At 42.6% G+C, this 24,952-nt stretch overlaps 1 protein-coding gene across 3 annotated transcripts in view; it reads left to right on the top strand.

The window, feature by feature from the left end:
* Positions 1-24,952, top strand: part of sox6 (SRY-box transcription factor 6) — a 150,126-nt gene that overhangs the window by 58,764 nt on the left and 66,410 nt on the right. For all 3 annotated transcript variants that reach the window (XM_019886918.1, XM_019886920.1, XM_019886919.1), the window contains 3 exons: positions 10,145-10,234; positions 21,789-21,961; positions 23,400-23,468. In XM_019886918.1, coding sequence (XP_019742477.1) covers positions 10,145-10,234; positions 21,789-21,961; positions 23,400-23,468 — 332 coding nt within the window. The remainder of the gene's footprint in view (positions 1-10,144; positions 10,235-21,788; positions 21,962-23,399; positions 23,469-24,952) is intronic.

The raw sequence follows: 24,952 nt of genomic DNA, 5'->3' as shown, positions 1-24,952 counted from the left end.
TCTGTCGAAGACGGTAGACGTGGCTCAGTCTCCTGCAGAAAGGAAACGGGCCAATTCAAGAGTAAAATACATGCAGCTTCTACTGTGGATGAAGCCACTTGAACAACAGCACATTGAGACAGCAACAGCGGGGGGGATGTTTAATCGTGAATGTGACTTCATACTGTAGTATCTCCCACCTAAATGGAAAGCCATGCCTGTGTGGAAAACATATACTTTTTACTCTGCAGAAGGCTTTAACTCTCACACATTGTGTTTAAATAGTTGCTTGCGGTCTGATAATACACATAGAGAATTTGGTGCATGCACCTCTTATTGAACATTCATTATTAAAAAAGATGTTGACCTTTGGTCTTAAGTTAAAGTAAACAGAAACTGTGTGTCCTGAATTCTGGCATCTCAGTAAACAAACCGAGTTTGAGATTTAATAATTATCTTTTAACTACTTTTTAAAAGTGGGAATGAACTGCGGGAGAAATGAAATACGCTCTCGCCTTGACTTTAGTTCATTTGCTAAAGTGAAATTTAATGTACTGGGAATATGTTCCCACCCACGCTGACTTTTCTAGTACCGCACGTGGCTCCATGTTGTAATGTAATTTGTGAGTTTCTTTCATACCTGATGTGATGGTTGAGTTTCGCCAGCATCCAGCGTTGATGATCAAATACATTTTTGGTGTCCATACAAGACACTTGGCGTCATTGCAAATTATAATGCATTCGTGTGGATCCTATTAGTTTCTTTTTGTCCTTGTAGCGTTAGGCAGCCATTAATTTGCTAAATCACACTGAACGGCCATGATCACAGCGCCTGACGCTTTCCCTCACACATCTATTAACATAGATGAATAAATGGGAATGTTTTTCCAGCATTGATTAGTTGGCGAGTGTATATTTGACAGTTAAATTGCAGGGCAGCCCCCCCCCACCCCAAAAAAAGAAATCTCTCCCGGTAATGAAATTTTTGTCCCAAATTACATTCATTTATTACAGTGTGTGGACCCAAATGATTACCGACATCAAATGGAAATTATAAATTTTAATCAAGTACATGTTATGTTCATCTTGGAAAGTGATGATGATGATCAGCACTGTAAGTAATGTCGAACACCATTGAGTAACCATTCACACACACACACACACACACACACACACACACACACACACACACACACACACACACACACACAAAATCCAATTAATTCACTTAAGAGATTATTATTGCTATTTTTTTTTTTTTTTTTTTAGCATTATGCTTTATTTGATTGTTTGATTTGACTTGACTTTTGTCATTGGACATAGAACACAAATGTTTTATTTTATTTCCCTGATTAGTGCATCGACGATGGTCCGAACAATTGACAAAATAAAATTCTGATCACTGATTAATTGGAAGATTAATTAAAATAATAATAATAATAATAATAATAATAATAATAATCGTAAGAAATAAAAAAATAACTTTTTTTTGTTCACTTAACACTTACAACAATAATGTATAAATTATGAGCAGAGCATTTGGCTATTTCAGAATACTCTGTCATTTTAGTATTTTTTTAATTTTACAGAGAGAAACATCACCCATTTTTTTTTTGTTTGTTTTGCAGATATTTGGGGGAACGGGGAAAATGATTGAGTATCATTATCTTTGTCCTGTATTGTCATGTGTGAGTGAGTTAAAAAAAAAAATATGTAGAAATCTGCAGATATTTGCCTTTTTCAGTGAGCTAATATTGGCCGATTAAATCGGCCAGCCGATGAATCAGGCCAATTAATTAGTCGGGCCGTAGTGTTGACTGCTCATGCTCACCGCATCGGAATAGAGAAGCGAGTGGAAGAAAAGTTGATTTGGCTCTCGCAGCATTTAATGGGCCTAGTTCTTAAAAGTGACCTTGTGGGGTGGAGTGCGGAGCAGCACAGCAGCTCCTTCCAGCTGCACACATGGCATCCATCGGGGGCACAATCACGCACAGTCCCAACACCTCAGGCTCGGACATATGTTGAGTTTTATTTCATTCTTCTGACATTAATCCTATTCACCAGCTGTTCTGCCAGCTGCCACTCTCCGGCTTAAGGGAAGATTGCAGTTTTGGGGGCTATGAGTACTGGTTTATCTTGGCTCCTCGTAGCCTCCTCGCAAAGTTTTGATTGCATCTTTTTTCTTTTCCGTGCCCTCTCGCAACTTTTCTGTTCCTCGCGTTGAAAACTTCCCTTCCATCTTTTTTTTTTTTTTTAATGGATTTGTTTCCATGTTCAGAAGCCTTAATGCTGATGTACCTTTAAATCAGTGCTCACGCCTTGCCCGATTAATTTCATATGTTCTTATAATATTTTTACATTACTTCAAGACACCGTAAAGTGGATTCGTAGACTTGTTTCAAAATATATTATACATGTTTGAAGATAATTGCTGAAAACATTTCCAAAGACTACTACTATATAAACACTTCAGTGCCATTGCTCACATCAGCATTTATCCAACGAAATTGCGATGTGCATTTAGCTCGCTGCTTCATATTGCCAATCTTGAGTCACACATGCATGCCACAAAGAAAAAAGGTAGAAAAGCAATTATTATTAATGTAAACATCGCCCAACTCAACTGCCGGCATGTGGACCGAGCCTTGAGGCTGGTGTTGCTGCTTTAGAGTGCCTTGTTGTCACTGTGAGTAGATGCACTTCTCAGAGAGAAGGCGGAAGAACGAGATCATTATTTATTTATGTTTAAGCGCAAAATGGTAGACGGTGTCTGGACAGCGGCTTGGCGATGCCAGACAAAGTAGCATTCAGTTCATAGTCGTCGTATTTGATTGACATTTGAGCGGGGTGTGGTGTCAGTGCATTGAACTGATACGGCAATAGCATTTGAGAGTGGAGAAAACAAATAGATTTTTCATAATTTTGAAGCTTAATTTAATCTTCTAAATTTGGCAGGGCTGTTAACAACACACGTCTCTGCCAAATTTCGAAGGCATCTTCATTTTTACTTAACAGGGACTTTGAGAAAAAAATAAGACAAAGTGCAAGTGCTCAGCACTGCTCAGAATGCATTTCTGGCCATGGGCTCAGCCTGTACACTTCTGATTATTGACATATTGGGTCGGACGTAAGTCACATTTATGTGCATTGTCTGGAAGCATACTCAAGTGTTCTCAATGTCATTTCTGCTGAGGTACGAGTGGGCGGGCTGTGAGAAAGGGCCGCGATGAATTGATCATTGCTCACTGCTCACTTTAATAATTCAAGCCTGATTGCCAGCGAGTGCTGCAGTAAAATGGATCGGGAGAAGTCACATGCAGCTCGGCTCAGGAGGTGAAGCCTCCTGGGGATGCTTAATTCATATGTGCTTGATAGACACGTGTATTTAGAGGGGTCGGGGTGCTGCGTCTGTGTATATGGCCTCTCCAAATGGCCAGGTCACCACGACAGGATTAAAACCTTGCGCGCATGAAGGCACGGGAGAAGAGGGAGGTTACATTGAGCAGTGTACATACCGTCGTTGGAAAAAAAATAAGCTAAGCGAGCAAAAAATGTTTGTTGGATGGCACATATATGCACCTTTGCTGAGGGAAGTCCATTCTTACTATGGTGTGGCAATTAGCAGACTCAAGGCCTGCAAATTGAGGAGTTGGGATACACAGTCAATTGCCAGGGCCGCTGAGATTTCCAAACGCCTCATCAAAACGGATTCATATGTGTTTTGTTCTTGTTTAAGTCACAGTTCACATGCTTAAAAACCACATCAAAATGCTCAATCTACCACAATAATTTGGAGTGCTCCCTGTACCTTCTCATGCAATGGACCATTCCATCATCTCTTACTACTCATGTTTCGACTTGATTCGCGAAGAGGGCTTCAAAACAATCTTGCTAGCGCATTGTGGGAAAAACGAACACGACCAATGGTTTTGCTTTTTTTTCGCTGTGACATAGAATGCACGTAACCGCCAACAATAGCCACATGATCTTGCTCGTAGTAGCACTGTTGTCTGTGTCAGCCAATGAGGCTGCAGTATAGAGTGACACGAGTGTTTTTTCACAAAGCAATATGAAAGCATTTGAAATGGTGACTGTAACTGTTGATTAATACTCGTTATCAATTCCAGAAAAAGTGTTGCGAAGATCCACTTGTTATATCATTTTAATTTTTAAAGGATTTTAAGGACCTGAGCTCAGTTTTAGTTGCCGCTCAATATTAATATTCAAAACCATTATAATACACAAATGTAGCCCATGACCGGGTTTGCCTTGAGCAAAAATGACGAAAATGCACCCATGTGTGCCAATGTCTTTAAGTGCAAGAACGGTAAAAGTGAAGCAAACACGTTACCAAGGGAAGAGCTATGATTTACAATTTAGAAAATGCAATCAAAAAAAAAAATGAGCTACTTGTTGATAAACAGCCACAGATCAAATAAAGCCAGGAAGAAAGCGCAACGCGCCGGGACGTATGAGAACCTGAGATGAGGTACATCCCGTTCGATGATTACGTGAGCCAGCGAGATATTCGGAAGGGGGCGAACATGCGATGTTCAATGAGCGGAATAATGATTAGGTCTCAGTTAAGGTGCAGGTGCTCCACAATAGTCTGCCATGTCTCAAGGAGGTGGACCTTTTTACTTATGCATGCCAGAACAAGTAATTACACATTTGGAAGCTCAAATTATTTAACTGCACCAAAAAAAGTCTTCTTGAAATGGTAGAGGTTATTAAAACTGTTGAAAACGAGTAAAGGTGATTGCCTGAAAATGAGCGACAACACACTGTTGTGCTCCGAATGTTTTTTTTTTTCCCCCTTCCCTCTTTAGCATTTGTATTGTGCGGCATCACCCGGGTGTGTAACCTATCGCGTTCCGATTGCTCCCTTGCAATTAGCGCCCTTTTTGTCTTCGCTTCAATAACGCCATGATTATGGAGAGTTCAGGAGTATTTGTGGCGCTAACAGCTGTTGTCTCGGGGACTACCGCCTGAATGACAAAAACATGTTTTCGCTCGGCATTTCACTTTCCTGCCTGCCTCTTGTGATTATTATGTTTTATTTGCGGTGATGATGGGGGTCTTGTTTTTAGGGTGTCTGTGATTAAGATATTCAAAGGACTCCTCAGAGCATGTCAGTCATTTTCTTTCTCTTTTTTTTCCCCCCCTCCCATCAATCTCGACTTTTGATTTGTTTCCCATGCAGTGGAGAGAGGATGGCAAATTACTGTAAATGTCAGTCTGTCATTGTCTGACTGCCATTCACAGACATGTGAGCCAGGATTCAGTCTGTCAGTAATGTTAAATGCACACACAAAGGGAAGCGCTTTTAAGGATACCAACAGCACCACATCTTCTTTTGCATGGACACATTATGGAATTCAGAGAATTTACTTATACATGCAAATGTCAATAAAATACACGGACTGTGTATGTTAAAGAAGATTCGTAAAATAGTTTCGATAGATACTCCTTAATACAGTACTTCCTCCCGAACATCCCCATTAATCCTTTCTCGCCTTTTAACAGCTGATTTACTGTGAACATGTGCGAGACGTAATCTCTGCCATTCATCCTGCTCTGTCTTCCTAAATCCTTTTCTCTCTCTTCACATTCTGACTGAACAAGCTTTTCATAGTGTTTTATGTCAGAAAAGATAAAAGAAAAATGCATTCTGATAGAGAGAAGCAAACCAATTTCATCTGTGTGCTTTTGTAAAACTATGCAGCAGGGCGGCGAGGAGCAGAAGTCAGCAATCAACAATCACGTCAATCATTTTCGTATTGTTGCAATCGAAAGCGGATATAAAAAGACGACACACCCCTGTTCAAATGCAAGGTTTTTTTTCAAGTATATATATATATATTTGACAATATGACAGTACAATACAATAGTAAGATCATTAAAGTACAAAAGATGATCAAACGTTATTGTTGTTCCGAGAAAGCGAGACTTCTTTTTGGAACTTTTGGAACTGCAATGCTTTGTGCAAATAATGACAACATGTTGGTGGAACTGACTTTCATCTTCCTTTTTCTTCACTAGCAAAAGTAATATTATGTTGAGCGGAGGGTCCAGAGATGAAAAAAAAACGTCTTTTTTTTTTTTTTTCCGTCTGTGCTTATTCTCAATATGGGAACACTAATTTTCCTCCCCAGACTTTCAACTTCTGTTGCTCATGGTCAGTCTACGGTGACAAATTTGGTGCAGTGGCTATTTGTATGAATTTCCATCTCCTCCCAAATTTGGCACCACAGAATACATACGTGGTGCCGCAGCCCAAAGACACAGAGTCCGTGCTTTGGCTTTTCTTTCATTTAGCTGAAGCTGACCGCCGACTATAGTGAATAAGAAGAGATGCCGCTTAGCATGGAACGCGAGGCTGCAAATCCTTCGGAATATCCCCCACAGACTGTTATACTTGACTTGTGGCTAATTTCTTTCTAGATAGTCCTCTCCTCTCTGCCAGTGGCTTTTTAGCTCAGCAAACACTCAAAGGCGAGTATCATCTTTCTCCCAGGGGGACGGTGCGCACGGAGAAGCTGGGAATGTGGCGGCAGACAGTTGAAACAATTTCATCGCTGACAACACACTGTAATCAAACACCCGTTGGCAGCGTGTTGTAACAAACCATTTTGGTCGGGCCGTTTTCAAACATGGTGTTGTGTTGGCGTCAAAAAAATGGAGTGTCAAGACTTTCAATGATTTCTTGAATATAGACTGGACTTCAATATATGTGCAAAATCATTTATATATATATTTTTTTTCAGCCAACTGATTTGATTTTTTTTTTCAACATTTAGTTAGCTTTTCTGATGTGTCAGACATGCCAAAATCAAAAATAATAAAGGAAACACATTTTTAGAAACATATTGCACTTTTTTTGTGTAAAATTGTGGAACCTTATAACAAGACCTCCAGTTTTCATGAAGATTGACCAAAGGCACTTTAAAGTGATGACGGTGCAGATAAATGAGCAAAACAGTGCAGACAAGCAATTATTGTTTATTGACAAAATATCGGAGGAACATTGCTGACACATGTGCTGCAGATTGGCAACTGCCGAGCTGTTTTTTTGTCGCGCGTACAACCCAGAAACAGTTTTTTTTTTGCTGCACGTCACTTTGTTATTATGACCGGAGATGGGGGAGGAACTCTACTTTCTATCGTCTCATCTTTTCGGTGTTAAGTGTCACCCGCATCAATAAGATCATGTATGTCTACAGGAAAACGATAGTTGTGACGGAAGATGAACATTACATTTGGCAGATGACTCTTCACTTTCAGAGTGCCACTTGGAAACTGAAAAAGTCTCAGAGACTAAAAAAAAAAAAAAAAAAAAAAAGGTTAAGGGCATATTTCCAGCAGCACAGCACCAGCCCCGGAGGGGACAATGCGGCCCAGACAGGCTTAGTAGTCCAAAAAGCATTCCCCCTCTCAATGGGAGCACGTCTTGGACACACACTCCTGTAGTTTTGTATGTTGCTATCTGTGCTCGCTGCAGAGCGGAGGAGGTCCGTGCCAGGCGAGGGTCCGCAGGGAGCGCTGGAATCGCTGGGGCTGGAGAAAGTTGGTCCGGGTCCAGTGGGGTGATGTGGGCTTGGTGACAAGCCAAGCTGTCTAGTGCAGCGATGCTGGGAAAATGTAAATAAACGCCTGATAAGGGCTATTGTTTTCATTCCATTCTCATCCCAGCTGAATGGCCTGCTCCCGAGCTACAGAGCATTTTATCGGTAGAGGGGAGGAAAAGCAACGGGAGGGGTGGGGGGTGTGAGAGAGCCCCCATAAGAAAATAAAAATAAACACATACAGTAAGACTCTTCTCTTGTCGGAATTAATTTGCCACAATATGATGTCCTTGTATTGGAAGGGAAAAAGAAGCAAACCTTTCCACTCCAAAAATGCACACTAACATTTTGTGAGTGAGTCGCTTGTGGCAATCAAATAGTGTTTGGACTGTCGGGAATAATTCATCATGACTATGTTAGGATTCAGTGTCAAGGTAATAATTATTTTGTCAATACCAACCGCCGGCATTTATAATTGCTCCAGAGAAAGCAGACAGGCATTTCACAAAGTGAAATCGCATTCTTTTCATTAATTGAAATTTTTGTCTGTTTGCTTTACGCACACCTGGTTTAAAATTGTGTGCCTGCATTCACTCGGCTCGGTGTTTTGTTGACAGCGTCTAAACACTGAAAAGTGTCTGGGAGTTATTTTATTGACTAATCCAGGCCCATTATTCAGTTCTTCCAGGTGGAAGGCAGGGAGGACAGCGGTGCATTCCAGCTGCAGCCTCTCCTGTCGGAACACTTGGCAGGTCGGGTCTGGAGAAGTGAGGGAGTGGCTGTTCTCCTGGGAGGGAGGTGGAAGGGAGGGCGAGGGCTGGAGTAGAATGGAAGCTGGCACCACATTATCTTCACCAGTTGGCGCATTCCTTAATGATCAAGCGCTGGAGCGGCATCTGTCATGAGAGTGGATGTATGCAAAGGGGAAAAACAGGAGCATATGCGTGCCTCCTGACATACGCTGACGGTGTTCGTTTCATCCACCTTTAAGAGAAGCCCTTCGCCGTGCTTCGGGGTGCAATGTCAGGCATTGATGTTTCTCAGAGGACAATCATTTGAGAGGCTTTTGTTTTTCCTTCCCGAACTTGGGGTGAGGCCCAGGCCTTTTAAATGCTGTGATCTTTGTGCCACACAGGAAGTTGCAATACGCACAAAGACATGTAGCCTTTTCACTCTTTCCGCATTGGGTCAAGGGGACACCCTGTGAGCTGGGAATTGGAAAGTCAATAAAGCAGAAATAATGTTATAATGACCCTGATCTGAAGACGTCCCGTCGACCCCATCGGATTGGAGGAAGTGGACAATCAAACAAAATGGCCCCTCTGCTTGATCTCTGAGAAAGTCCTCCTTAAACAAGGCAACAACAACCAGTGACCCCCTGTTACTCCCCAGTCCCTCTGAAGTTAGTTTGTTGCCAGGGGTAGCAAATACTGTTTACTTGGTCAGAGCGGAGCCAAGAGATGAAGACTGACAAATAAAACTTAGAACATTTGGGATCAAAGCGAACAATCATTTGGTGCAGTGCGCCCAACTCTGCTTTCGAATGTGATGAAAGTGAGAAGAAAAGTCGTACCCTACTTTCAAATGAAAAAGCCTGTTCTAACTAGAATTTTATACCAAATTGTAATTCATAGACAAGGAGTCATTTGGGATGCTCAGGGCATTGAATTGACTGCAACTGGACTGTTATGGTTCACTCAAACATATGCTGAAGACTGCTTGGATGAGAGGCGAAACGTCTAAGACAACCAAGACCAGTCCAGTTACAATCAAATCAATGCTCTGAGAATAAAATGACCCGGACGAAGGAGCATATTCACAGGCACGACTAATAGGTCCATTTTCTATCGCGCTTATCCTGCTCAGGCTCGCAGGAAGCGAGAGCCTATGCCGGCTTACTTTGGGCAAAAAAGCAGACTGCACCCTGGACTGGTCATCAATCAATTTCAGAGCACTTATAGAGACAGACAACCATTCTAAAAGTATGCCGAATTGCTACCAAAAAAGTGTCTTTGAGTGGTTTCAATGTTTGAAGAAGCCTTTTGAGGATGTGCTTCGACTTGCCATTTCTTTTGAGGTCATCACTCTGGGGTTTGCCTCAGAGTGATGCTTTTGGTTTGGCTCCCGACTGGACGACTGGAATGGAGCAGACTGAAATTCCAAAGAATCATTCGAATCAATTCTTCAGGCGGGTTGATGCAATTAAAGACACGGAGCCTCAAGGTGGAGGATCGCGTCCGCTGCCGGTGTTTGATGGGAACAAGTTGACCTCAAAAGCAGTGCCGGGATGGCCCGGTTTTGGGTCAGCTGGCCCAGTGTGTTCTTTATCAGTTGCCCCAGCGACAGCGTGGCAGATTGCTGCCATTCCTCCTCTGATTCATTGTCTGCTGGACAAATGTTAATTGTTTTCATCATTGGCAGCCACGTGCCTGCAGAGACGTGCCGAGTCTCAGTCCTTGCCTTCCAATTAATGGGTGCCCTTACACTATCCCTGCAATGTCCGACTGCCGCCTCACATTCTTCCTCAGCTCTTCTCTCACTTGCTCCTTACATCAAAGCAAGTGTGTCATTTTTCTTTTCTTTTTCTTTTGATATTACAGATTCATCCTGCATGGAGAAACTACTTTCTAAAGACTGGAAAGAAAAGATGGAGAGGCTCAACACAAGCGACCTCCTAGCTGATGTCAAAGGTAACATACAGTATGGCGGCTTGCATCAAGAACATCAAACGTGCAGCACAAATAACCCAACGGGTCCGTCATTCCTGTCAGTTTCTGCGTAATCTCAGAAACAAGCTTTTACTTTTACAGAAGACAAAGGCCTTTGGCTGCACTCTTTACTGAGATTCCCCCCCCCCACCCCCATTTATCTTTTGTTGGAATGTCCAACTCTCTCCAAAGTGCTGCCTCTTTAATTCCGGACAATTTACACCCATTCTCAGTCTCTGAACAACATAGTGTAGTCGTCCCCTTCCTGAGCTGAGCTCTTCATCTGTAGCACTTGCGGAGCATTATTGCCACCCCGGTAATTGTTGAATCTGGCGTGTGTTTGATGTAAACAGAGCAGGAGAGATGCCGCTCAGAGGGGAGAGGAGCACAATCGTCTCCTCACCGAGTCGGCATCGGGGTGGAATGTCTCCACTCTGACAGTAAACGCCCCGTCCTGCGCACAGTACAGCAAAGCACAAATCAGTACTCCCCGAAAAAGGTTGTTTATGACATGGTGAAGGTGGGCCGCGCATGGGCAGGGCTGCTTCTTAGTTCTTAGCACCGACTGTTACTGAGTACTTTGGAGTGTTTATACAGCACACAAAAGCACAATAGCAGCTGGCTGATAACACCGGGCTGTCACCGGCTCTTCATCTCCTCCTTCGTGATTCCTTCCAGCAAAACAAAAACTAAATCATCATCACGCTGCTAGTATTTTATATTTTTTCAAATCACTTTTGAAATATCGATTTTTCTAAAATCTATACCGAATTAAACAATGACAAATAGGTGTTCTGTAAAACGTCAACCAAAACAAGTAGGCAGTAGACTGCTTGTCCATACTGTGCTGTACGAGGTGTGCCAGAAAAGTACTAGGACTCATATCACAACAGATATATCTTTGGTCCAAACTATGACCTGCATCTTAGAAATCATCTTCCTGGAGTTTAACACACTATCTCAGCCTATTTTGCCATGCTTTCATGCACTCCCGGAAGGATTCTTCGGGAAGTGTCCGCAGCTCCACCATCATAATGTCTTCCACATCTTCAAAACGGGTCCTCTTGATTAGCAGTCCCCAAACGTTTTTGCCCCACGGACCAGTTTAATGTCAGACAATATGTTCAGGGACCGTCCTTGAAGGTGTGACGAATAAATACAACAAAATAATACGATATGACCTGCATGAAAACGGTGGTCTTTTCTAAACGTAATAATAAACCCGAATCATGACACGAGGAACGTCCTTTAAGGCTGCAACACTCGCTGGTCGCTATGGCAATGGTTAAACGTGCCTTCAAAATAAGATACACCGCAAATACAAAGTGCATGAAAAATACGACTCATCATCACCACATATTATGCAGCGTGGGCTTGGTGCATGGGAATCGCCCGTTATTTTAAGTAGGACTCATGACACTGTCTATTAAATGTAGCCTTCTTTTTCTTGAAAGTCGGAGGCTCCTCTTCTCTCTCCTGGCTGGGCCTTTTCCCCTTCCCAAAGACGTTTGTTTTTTACACATTTTGCTAGCTCCTGGGTTTCATATTAGCGGTAACCTATCACGTGACCGAGAAGCACGCCTTGACCTGCGTCAAAGTGACATACTGTAGAAGGATGTAACAGAGGATCTGGTAATTTTTCAAAATAAAATATCTTTCAGATTTTGAAATAAATAAAATGAAAGTAAGTTATTCTTTCTGTGTGGCCAAATGACCCACGGAGCGGTGCCGGTCTGCGGCCCGGGGCTGGGGACCGCTGCGACAAGAGGAGGAAAAAAAAATAAAAAATCACATGGAGCCAGGTTGGGTTGCTACAGCACAGCGATGTTGTTCTCGGCCGAGAAGTGTCAGATGCTCAAGGTGTCACTTTGTCACGGGTTTGGAATCTATCTTTTGTGACATCATGCAGTCCAGGAGCCTTTCTGACACACTTTGTATGTCATTCCAGAAAGTGTAAAACAATTTATATGATTTAGGCTTTTACAAACCCGTTTGATTGAATTTAGAGTCTAGAGAAGATCAGTTGATGGTCTGTAAACAGTCTGAAAGTAAACATTGTGTCTGTTGATGAGTTATAGAGACAGTCTGTGCACCTTGGTACCTCATAGAAATGTTTCTGCTATCACAGTGGCAGACTTAGATTTTTAATTAGCGTACCATTTTATACGACTGTAGACATTTCAAAGGGCTGCTTTGTGCCCCCGCTTACAAATGTCTCGCTCTCTCTCCCTCGCCGCGTTTGAAGTTGGCCTGATGTAAATGCGGGCAATTAAAAAGAAGCCCAGGGTTGGAGACTCACAAGGTCCGCCTAATTAAAGCACAAACAAAGGTGCCAAGTAGAAAACACCTTCAGATTAAGATCTTAAGTGTTATGATGAATCAGATGCACCATTCATTGTTTGGTTAAAAATCGGCACAAAAGGCAAACATGCCTGTAGGCCGGAGATGAATAAAAGAGAATGAAAGTCCGTACTGGATGTGTGGCCTTGTATCTTCCGTATTCATCGCTCACCATTTGCTCCTCCAATTATAATGAGCTGACAACCTTTTGTCATTGCTCTGTCTTGTGATTGTTCTACAGCGGAGAGAAAATAATTCCATTTCACAATCGGTGTAACCCAGCTGACCCTTGGCCCATTTTTTCCCTTTTTTTTTTTTTTTTTTTTTAACCGATGAAAAAACATCCTCCCTCTCTGTTTATGTTGGAACCTGCCTCAAATACCTTTTCCCCTTGGGGTGATCGTGCACGTCCAGCAAACAAATAGCATGAAAAAAGTGACAGCAAAGCTGAAAGCAGATTGAGCAATGCTAATTCAAGCACAGTATATTTTAAAAGCCGGGACACTTGAGCCTAACATGCCGAACGGTCTTTTAAGGGGTCATGCGTTGAGATCTTCCACTGTCTCCTCACAAATGTTGTTGGCCCTCGGCATCGACAGCGGCAACAGGCAAAAAGCAGAGTAAGGTGTATTAGTGAAGGATTTCTTTTCACCAGTCAATTCCTCGCCCACTTGTTTGTTTTCATACCTGAGCTTAGCTGTCAGTCTCCAAGCACGATGAAGAGGGAGATGAAAATCTCCTGAACAAAACCACAGAGCAAAAGCGAAGGTCGGCTGGAAGGACTCCAAACCGCAGAAAGTACAAGATAAGAAAGGAGAATAGGAAAGCTAGAATATTCCGTGCACTTGTTTACTGTAGCTCATCTGCTTATCATAATACATTGCGCAGCCTTCATACCTGCACGAGGACAATGTGATGCACTTTACTGAGGACAATCAGATCACTGTGGGTGGCATTTACTTCAACAACCTGTTCTCACAAAAAGTCGAACAAAATTAAAAGCAGTGTATTTCGTGGACAGGATTACTTCTCCAGATCAATTTTCTTCCCTGCTCTATTTGGTGCTTCACTGCAGGGTTTGCAAAGAGACTACTAAATCCTTCTGAGAGTTGAACTGCAAAGTCTCTTCCTTACAAATATTCATGTACCATTACTAAACTAGCCAGAATATTAAAATACGGGATCTGCAGGTTTACAGAAACCAAATCTAAGATCTTTTAGGAGCTTTTACAGCGGCCATATTGCCACTTGCTGTCAACTGAAAAATGACATCACAGTTACTCATTTAAGACCTCTCATTGTTAAATATGACCACTCAGAGTCGGTCTTGCGGACTCCATCGAACATTTTTTTTGGGGGGGGGAGGGGTTCCCCACAATAACAATTTCGTGTGTACTATTAGAATCAATCCAAACATGTTTTTTTAATTGTTATTATTATTATTATTAATATCATTATCATGGAAGTCATATTGTATGTAACACAGCGGGCAGTAGTCTACACACACACACACACCCACACACGCCCCAACAAACAACATCCACACCCTTGCACACAAATACAGTAAAACATAGTGTTATAGCAGATAAGGTTGCTCTGTGCCGCAAGCTTTGCTATGTGCAAGGGCTTTGAGCCTTCGACTCAACAGGGCTGTTTACGTTTCCCTGCTGAGTGCCAGTTTCCAGGGGGGTTGCTGGGGAAGCAGAAAGAGAAAAAAGCAAAATGCTCATGAATGTACTCAAAGTGAAGGAAAATATCTAGTTACTAAATTGGAACACAAGCTGTATTCAGTCTATCGGAATTTGCAAAAGAGGGAGGGGGGGGAAAAAGCTTACCATTGTACACTGGCGTTCAAATGTGCAGCTCGAAATCTAAAGCACAGAAATTGGGGCTTTCGCACTGCCGCAATCAATTTGGGAATGGTGTCTACATGACAGTAGTCGGGCGCACACAGGCGGCCCTGTGGCGAGCAGATAAGTGCAAGCGCTTTAGGAGGAGAACACAGGGCAGGGCGAGGAGACGGTCGAGACTGATTTGATGCGAGCCCGGCAGGACCTGTGCTGCACTGACCGTTAACACACAGAGATGTGTTCACACACCTGGAATCACCTAAATAACATACTTTAAATCTGAACAGAAAACACAATATCTTCTCATATTTTGTCTGCAAATCCATTAAGGAGATGTGATGAAAAGCTCTTAGTCGAACCCCGTGCGCGATGTGGGGCCCACAGCAAAGCAAGCCTTCAAAACGACTACAATAAATTAACACCTCCCATATTACATTTGCCCAAACAAACAAACAAACAGCACAAAACAGGATCTGTCCACTCTCTCGTTTCGAAAATGCCTCCGTTCGCATTTTGTGCAAAACACCTCAGTCAAGTGTTTGCCCTGTGCACTCAGGTGAAATATGAGCCACAGTAAATCATTATTCCTCAGGCCACAGTCACCAGATGAATGTACTGGAGTGTTGAAGTGTGTGTTCGTCTCCTCTAATGAATTGTGGAATTCAACTTGCGGCAATGCAAGTAAGAGAGTAAGTATTTATGTTCACTGGCGTGCGTTTTGAGATTTACGTTTTGGGGGCTTTCTTAGGGTGCTTATAACAACTGACTATACGATTACGAGTGACATTTTGTCTGCCATATTTTGCCCTTTAGAAAACAGCGTGAGTTTCTTTGACACGCTTTGGCGTTCCAAAAAACATTTAAAAATGGGTTTTGTTAACAGTGTTTCTTCGCTACTTGTGGTTCAGTTATTGCAAATCCACACATATTTTCATTTGTGACCACGCTGTCACTAGATGAGGCATAACCCCCCCCCCCAAAATAAAGATAACAGAAAACTAACAATACAATTTCTAAAAAGTCAACCTCTACTTTGCAGACATTCGATGGAACGTATCACCCACGGAAAGTGAGGGGACACTGTAATAGATGAAGCTTACTGTCCAACCAAACATAAAACAAAGAGAATTACACCTTCCATTTTTTTTAAAACAACCACATAGCTTAAATCCACTAGCTTAATGCTAATAGTAAAAAGCATCTATGTTGCAATGCCCTTTAAGCTACGGATCGAACAAGAATACTGCAGCCACACCTGTAAACCGACAATAAAACAGTAATAAAAGTCATGAATTCTTTATCCTCTGCATAGAATGACAACTATTAACTCAACTCAACTGTATTGAGCACTTTAAAACAACCACCGCTATATACAAAGTGCTGTACATGCAGCAAATATCATATCTACAACAATCAACAATAAAACAATAAATGAATATCAAAGACAGTAGAAAGCACACAAACAGTAAAACTAAAAATCAAGTCTGAGTCATGCTGAATTAGAGCTGAACTGATGAGCTGTGAATAGTTGTGACGTCTCTATTAACAGTGTGGACGTCTTTCTGGCTTATGCCCCAGATCGCAAAGGCAGGCACACCAGAAAGAGTGGCACAAGGGCCGTACAGCTGTGTGACAAAAAAAACTGTTTACCGGTAATTATTTTTTTAATTAATTTAGTTATGTTATTACTGCACGTTTCCATAAAGTACAATATTATGGAGTGCTATTGCTCCTCATGAAAATAAACATGACAACAATTTTTTTGTTGTGTTTTTGGAGAAGGCTGCATTGGATCAATGGCATTTCCAGTCATTTCAGTGAAATGAATACACTTGTATCTCAAGGCACCACTGCATTCAATTCTCGGTATCACACACGGAATGAAGATTTTACCATCAGACTGAAAGTTTCAATATTAAAACACTGTCTTGTTGAAATAAGAAATAATTTATCGTCACTATAGTTGCCACAATCACATCCTTGATCCTTGACCGATGGACACGATGATGCTTGAACGTATTATCAACACAACACCATCAGTATCATCACAATTGGTTTAAACTCCCACACAACACTGACACAGTCGCCACTCTTCGAGAGCAAAGATCTGAAAGCTATGGAAAAAGTCTCTTTTGTGCAGTCCAACGAAACAAGCAGTGTGCATTCAGTCCTAATGACCGCAACCAATGAATGAATGTCAACGGTGAAAAGAATAAGGTAACATTCAAATCCTACCTTGATCAGTGTCTCATTGTGATTTGCGCTTCGCTCATGGCAGACCTTGAAAACCGTTTGTCTTTCCTACTTTGAAGGGCACAAGTGTCAAAATCTACTCAGGATAACCTGTGCAGAAAACGAATGGGCAGACAGATGAATGGAGGGGTCAAAATAATCATAATGAAATGAACAGGAAGTAATCGTTGTCATGTAAAGTTCTTTGTTCAGTTCTGAACCAGTCACAGTCTCGTCTTTGGCACATTCCCCGATCATCCTAAATAATAAATAGCATAACAACAGCAGACACGTTCCTCCTGTGTTTGAATTTCAGGGCCATTGGCATTCATGTGGAGTGATATGTTTAGGTCGAGTATCTATCTTGACTGAATGGAGTGCGCTACCTTGTCCAGTGTCACAGACAGACACTGAAGTGCTGGAGCTTTCATATTAACATAATTAAAATGAAGAGTGTGGCTTCCTCTATCATCAAAATATTAGTCTCCATCAGCGCATAGCCGAGCCGTGCAGAATGAAGTGGGCTGTTATTAATAAACACTTCAAGTCCGAATCTGAAGATCTGAAAGTGTCTGCTGGGCGGGGGGCTTAAATTGTTTTAATTCAATAAAATAACCCCAAAATGATGATGTACTTGTGGTCATACGCCCTTGACGTTTGAAGCATATAGCTATGATATCTATCAAGTGCATACACTTGACGAGTGTCAGAAACAGAGAGGGTCAGACTCCCTTGAACCGGATCTCACTATGTTCATGTGATAAAAAAAGAGCTTTTGTGTGGAAAAAGATGCTGCAGGAATGTGTCCCTTTCCAACAGTTTCGAGCTTGAAAATCTGGGATCGGATCAGTTGATCAGCTGATACAGGAAAGCAGGAAAGTCTGACTGTCGATGCTGAGTAATGTGGGTAAATTTGACATCGTTATTCTATTCAAAGTCCTTTTAGCAGTTTCTCAATCATTTTTTTTGTTTTAGTTTTTTTCCTGAGAAAGAATAGACCAAGGGTCAGATGACCAGTGACTTCACATCGTTGAAAAAAAAAAAGTCCTTATTTTCAGTGGCACATGATTGAAGTACTCAAATTCTATATGTTAATTTAACACAATTTAATCATTCGCTACCGATGGACATGTCCGAATAAAGTAAGTCCGATGGAACCAAAGGATTTTTATTTTTCAGTCCACTTGTGTGCATTTACTCAAAATAGGCGCATACCTGACTTACCTTACTTTGATTGAACATGTCAGGCCACTGTTAGGGGGGAATGTTGAGATGAATCTGCAGCTGTTGTGGGATGGTCGGAGTGTCGTTGGAGCAGTTTACTGTCCTATCATTTGGACACCTTTTAATTTTCTTGGGACAGGGTTGGAGCATATGCACATATCCACAAAGCTAGCCGATTAAGAGACAAAGACATTCCAGTCTTGCTGCACAAAAAAAAAAAAAAAAAAAAAAAAGAAACAGTTCAGATCAGGTCATAATGGCTCAGCTGTCCTGACCGAGGGAGAGGAAGAGAATAGAGCGCCTTGTGATTTTCCCCCTTTTCACCCTCGGCCTCCCGCGCTTTTCTTCTTTTTTTTTTTTTGTGCCTGAATCTTTTATCTGTGTTATTCACTCGGGACTCTTCAAAGTAACAAGCCTCCTTCTTTTCCCCCGTACTGGACTTGGAACCCAAATTAGAGACTGCTTGATTAGAGCGGAGAGGAGGGAGCCAAAGAGAGAGGGAGATGTGAGTATTGGACAGAACAAATCGCACCCCTACAAAGTGCCTTTTATCCAAAGACCCCAAGGCTCAAATACCCCCATTCCTCCCCGAGCAACCATGGCTCTGCTTGTTTTCCTCTTATCATTTATTTAGTCACCCGTTGCTGTTTTCTGCCCTACATTGTGACGTTCACAAGTAGCGGGAGTGCGAAAAGGTGATGTTGAGCGGACTGGGACTGAAGTTGAATACACAGGCGTCTTCTCCTTTGTGTGTCACTTTCGATCGAATGGAATCTAGTCTGGACCGCGGACAGGAGAAGTCTACGTACACCTTGGCCGCTCTATCCAGGGACGTGCCCTCTGTATTGTCCTGCTAGGGTTCACTCATCAAGGAGGAAGTTGTCACAGCATGTTAGGTTGAGCCTCATGCCCACACCACTTCACGTTGCGCCGATCTCTTGTGCTGTCTGTCTGCAATCTTGGGCGCAATGTGAGGAGACATGTTAACGGGCAGAGCCCAGCCCGAGCATGGTTAAAAGCCATACAATATGCAGGAAACGGCCTCTTTTGTCGGCAGGCTCGTCAGACACAGACCACAATTTTCCTCTTCTGCGCCACCCGATAAAACTTTTATCTGCATTTTAAAGCTTATCCATAATTTAAAGCAGGATGAAAGAGATTTTTGGACTAACCAGTGAACAAAAAAATATGCGCCCGATTTACTTTTAAGCTCTTCAGGTATAGCGCTTATGTTTTCATTGTAAATGTTATTTTAAAGCTGCATCGCTATCACGTGTGTGTAAGGAAAAAAAAAAGAGCAAAATGAGTAAATAGCACTATAGCGGACCGTCTGGGCTTCCCACAATTCAGCTCACCCATGTTAACAATGGGCCCTCTGTTCGTATTCTCTTAAGAGTTTGGACAGAACATTGGGTGGAAAGCGCCCAGCGGATCCTTTTGTGGCTCATTAGCACCACATCAACACAGCCACAAAAGAAGATACACTGTACATTTGTCATTATTTTTGGCACTTTCATCTTTTTGATCATCATTGTGGACATTCCTAAACTACCGACTGTTCATCACTGACGTGTTGTTTGGAAACGGTTTCCTGCTTAAAGTCATCTATGAGCCTCCATAACGATTTTCTTTCTCCCTTCCTTTGTGGATTGCACGTCATAGTTTGCTAGTCCCTTCCACCTGCAGCTGTTATTTATTGTGATGGTGACTGATGCATGTTGCTGGTGACCTGTGATAGCGCACACACTAGCAAAGGTTAACAAAATTGGTGGCGATTGCATCAATTTTACAGATAAGCCATTCACAACAAGTCGAGTCGGGTGAATAAGAAGTCAATTCAAGCTGCACGCAGGCCGAATGAATAGTCGCTTTTAGGTGCTTTTTTTTTTTCATAAGTATAAATGGAGAATTGCGGCGCTCTTCCTTTGCAGCAGGCACCGAAGGAAGCGCGAGATGAAGTGAAGTTCATACGAGCCAGCCAGTAAATTGCCCCGAATGGCTTCTGGAGGTTGACAGGCCCTATTAAGACAAACGGCTTTCCTCATCGGAGAGATAAAATAAATCAGGTGTTTAGTCAAATTAAAATAGTTTGAGTGGAGAGGGCCCCTGGGAGCTCTCGCAGAAACACAAGACAGATGTGGCCAGAGACGAGAGGAAGACACCCAGGAAAGAATCAGCTTCTGCTGGCCGCGGGCCAGCTTTCTCGACACTGTTTTGTTATGTCACCATGGCTTCATAGCGCGCTCCCTCCTCTGTCACTTTTCCCTCCCTATGTTCTCCACAAACAGCTTGTCACGCAGGAGTGCAGTCGGAGGAGAGTGAGTTACTGTCCAGCCTCTCACTGGCAATTATGTTGGCTGTGTAAGTCAATGGTGGGATCACTTAGCATTGATTAGGCGGATGGGGAGAGCGGTGCAGCCGAGCGGCGTGGACAAGAACTGAACGTATGCATGCAAACCTTTGCCTGTTGGTGGCTTGCTGCACATTTTCCCACTTTAAAAAAAAAATAAATAAATAACCGGGAAGCCCAAGAATTGTTATTTCCAAACACGTCAAATGTTCACTTTGTGGGCTGTTTGAGCAACTAGGGCTTTGGAATTACCAAAGGGCTTACTTGGAGCCAGTTGCAAGAAGGAGTCATGCCATATCATCACTGACAAAAAGACATCCACTCTCGTATTGTGCCAGGTCGCCCCACGAACACTTGAATTTCAATAGTTCAAACTTCATTTTGCGGTAGCGGTGTGCTCCATGATGAAAATCATCAGAGCTACCTAAAGTGCAAAACCCTCTTTTAAATATGTCAGCCTCCACCACTTTCACGCTTGTTTCCGCCAGGCGCGCGAGTGAATGAACACGCAATTTAATGGCAGCTATTTGGCATCTCAGAAAAAGATCACAATCTTCGAAGATCACGTGCAACATGAACACCGCACACAATCTGTTCGTGTGAACAAGGAACTTAATGCTTGCTATTTCAGGTTTTAGTCATTCAGGCTCTTCATGTTTTTCGCAACCTGACTTTTCCTGACAGGACCTGCCATCTGAGGTAGACAGCTCCCTGCAGCTTTTTGTCTGTGCAAGGAACAATTGCTTCCCTTTATTCTTTTAAAAGCTATGACTACCGGACCATTACAGAGTGTGTGACCTTAACACTGCCACCCATCAGGTTCTCTGCGTGCAGTTTTCTTTGTACTATATATTGTGTATGATACAATAGGCCAACGTAATGATCGGTGGGTCTGCAGTAGACACTTAGCAAGGGCACTTTGCAGACTTTCTTAAAGAGCATTCAGCTGGCTTGCTGGCTTGTTTTGTCACAGCGACAAGCATTCTTGTCCACATTTTTCTTTCACTTCCGGATCTGAATCATGTTTCTTTCGACCGGTGGCTTTCATCATCTTTTTCGGCTTATGCTTTTCCATCTTAGCCATTCTTCTGCATCCTCCTCTCATCCTTCATACTTCAACACCAAGTTCCTTCGCTATATCTATCAACCTTCTCTTAGGGCTTCCTCCAGCCCTCTTGCCTGTCAGCGGCATCAATCTCTTCTCAGAGTGTCTGAACCATTTTAAGTCTGGTCTCTCAAACTTTGTCTCCCAAAGATCTGAGTGTGGCTGTCCATCTGATAAGCTCTTTTCTCATCCTGTTCAAACTGTTCACTTCTAAAGAGAACCACGAACATCTCTATATCCATCGGTTTCATTTCTTCCTCCTGTTGTGCCTGAGTGCCACTGCCTCTAAGCCACACATCATGCCTGGCCTCACCGCTGTCTTATAAACATTTGCCTGTTTCCTAGCCGAGACTCTGCCGTCGCTTAACGCGCCTGGCAGCTTCCTCCACCCATTTCAGCCCTGACATGTGCCTCACTGGATCTCTCTTCTCCTAGGTACTCCTGAGAGCCTGGCAGAGAAGGAACACCAGCTCTCCACAATGATCAGCCAGTTGATCAGCCTTCGAGAGCAGCTCCTGGCTGCCCACGACGAACAGAAGAAGCTGGCCGCTTCACAAATGGAGAAACAGAGGCAGCAAATGGAGTTGGCTCGTCAGCAGCAGGAGCAGGTAAGTGCTCAAGATGCCCCGCCACCTGTCCACAACTTGGATTTCTGCATTCACTCTTGAAGGTTCATTCTTTCATATCGTTTTGGTGACAACACACACTAAATACAGGAGAACTTAAGGGCCATTTAACATGCTCTTTCATACTAAAGTTCATGCGTGGTGTATAAATCAAATCTCACACCATACAAGCAAATTGGGATAAGATAAGATTCAGTAGATGCTACTCTCTACAGAGCTTGGGATATTTCAGTCATGCACTCCCGCACACGTTTATGTCGTACAGCAGGAAAAACATTATTATGACTTGTACTAGGAAATGCAATGGGATGTGAGAATTAAATGTTATATAAACATGGACATCCTCCAGATCTTATAAATGTACTCCTATTAGAACGAAGCTTGCATTAGATCTGCGGCACAAATCAGGCCAATGAGCCATATTGTACAAATCAGCAAATTAGCAGAGGCCATGAAGTGTGTTAATGTCTGGGAAGAAATAAGGACACAAACTATCCACACGGGCGACACTTTTATTATCAGCAGCCAGCCTAATGGCTATGAGTCAATTATCAGCAAGGAGTTCACTCAGAGTTTTCTCAGCACACTCTCAGACCTTGCCGGGCTAAATGAACGGATCGACCATATACCTTGAAGTGATGCATTTGCTTAAAGTACACTAATAATACATTAACTGTATTGATTTCTTTTTCAATCCATGATGTTCATTTGCAACTGAATTCAACTCTGCGGGTTTTGTGGACATTGTCCTATTAAGGAACGGTCGCAGAAGATGTTTTATTATTTCGTCTTATTTGAAATCGGAGGAATATTAATAGTATGGGGGAGAAGGGAGAGAGAGAGAGAGAAAGAGAGAGAGGCCGAGGGAGCCCGCTGAGAGCGAGAATGTCATCAAGCCATCAGCATACAACGCAGTAATTAGCTGTTGACACTCGTGAGGGAGCAAGCACAAATTAATCTTGACACATTTGCAGACGGACGATAGCTTACAGTGAACACTTTGTAATTATATTTAAAAATGAAAATTAAATGACACTTAAAACTAGGTTGTCATGCTCAATCAAGCGGGCATGTCGGGAAGGAGTCTGCTGGAATGAGAAGGATTACCGTGTGGCTGATTGTCACTCAGACATTGCGGGACCTTGGTTTGTCTGTCCTTTAAATCATTTAGGAGCCTTTGCAACCGCTTTGACAACGCGGGCAATTCAGTACATATTTCTCATTTAATAGCTGTATAAAAACAGCATCTATCTTCAAATAAACTATCTGGTCATCGAAGAAATTATTTGTTTTCTTTATTCCCGCATTTTTATTCTACTCTTATTGTAGCTCACCACTAATATATATTGATCGCAAACTAGCGGATGTCTTCTTTATGCAGTATTGTTCATTTCTCATCTGCTTTCCACTGTCCAAACAGATTGCCAGACAACAGCAGCAGCTTCTGCAGCAGCAGCACAAGATCAACCTCCTACAGCAGCAGATCCAGGTCAGTTACATGTGTTTCTCTAGGCCACCGAGAGACAATATCTACACAGGCAGGTTATTCACCTGCGCTGGCGGGCCAGTCAAAAAAAAAAAAAAAACACCTCCACCACTTCCTTGACACCACACAAAAAACATTTGAACCGAAAAAAAATGGAATGATAAGATTATCTTTACGTCTGTTATCAGAATTTGAATCCTGCCAAAGATTGAAATTAGCATCAGCCTCCAAGAATTTATATTGGTTGGACCCTCATTATAATCCGAATCTAACGCTTGTTCACATTAATCAATGGGTGGGCTGGTGGGTTTGGGGTCGCTATGAAATACAGGGGAGAATAATTAGCACATCTTAATTAACAGAAAGAAAGATCTAATGAGTAGATGGAGCAGAGCCTGGAGGTGGGCGACATGAAAGGGGCTGGTAAATGCCTCTGAAAGTCAGTAAGTCTCACAAGGCCGACGTGGTAGACTTTGGCAGAACCCAGGATTTATCGCCATTCTGCCACATGGTTTCTTTCTTTCTCTTCCTTCATCTTCACAGTTATCAGTTTGCTTTTGTGAGTGCCTGATGTGATACAGTATGAAGTGTTGCACTGAAAGACCACCCAGGCAGGGCATTGCCGTTGAAGGCAGAGCATACTGGGCGCTTCAGGGACGATCGCTTGATGTGGTCAAGGTTGCACGCCTCCCTGGTTAAATGAGTCTAATGCAGAGCATGCCAGATATGTGCGCATAATTCTCCACGTTTGTGTCTCCTTTCAATCGTCACTTCAGTTGCTTCGACATTGCTGAAGAAGGGAGATGTCTAAATACTCATAATATTTGTGGGATCTTGAATGTCCATCAGCCTTACGGCAGTTATGATGGAAGCGTTCAAGCACGCCCCCCCCCCCCAAAAAAAATGTTGGATTCACAGTAAATGCTCCCAAAGGGGCTGTTTTCAAATAAAACTAAAAAGTGTACGTCGATTTTTGTGATGGAAACAATCCAAGTCCGACAAAAATGTTTTATCGTTCCTGTGGAAATGGATGAACTCAGTCGAAAACATGCTAAAAACTCATTTTCAACAAGCAATTGGTAAACATGCATCCTACTCACCTGCCCTTCGTATTAAAGTATTTTCAGTTATGTCAGTGTCGTACTTTTCCAAAGGCTAAGAAAGCAAAACCGCCTTTGTCATTCTTGGAGCAACGCACCACGACTGGAACTACTGGGGTGTGGGGAGTACTTACACGATTAAACTGAAATGCATTGCACACTACACAAACACTTTAAGATGAAATACAAATGAATTGAACTTTCAAGTTAAATACAACTGAACTGCACTTGCGCAGTAATCCTTTCACGTATCACAAGAAGGAGGCCGCATACTACTTGTACTTGTACCACACTTTGGGAATCACTGATGTAGAGAGCCTTTAATTCATGTATGTATTTGAAACGCGGGAGAAACGTACGCACGCGCGGGGGTGAACAAGCGACGTC

The sequence above is a fragment of the Hippocampus comes genome, unplaced genomic scaffold (assembly GCF_001891065.2).
Source record: "Hippocampus comes isolate QL1 unplaced genomic scaffold, H_comes_QL1_v1.1 scaffold261, whole genome shotgun sequence".
Lineage (NCBI taxonomy): Eukaryota > Metazoa > Chordata > Actinopteri > Syngnathiformes > Syngnathidae > Hippocampus > Hippocampus comes.
This window is presented reverse-complemented; position numbering and strand designations above follow the sequence as displayed.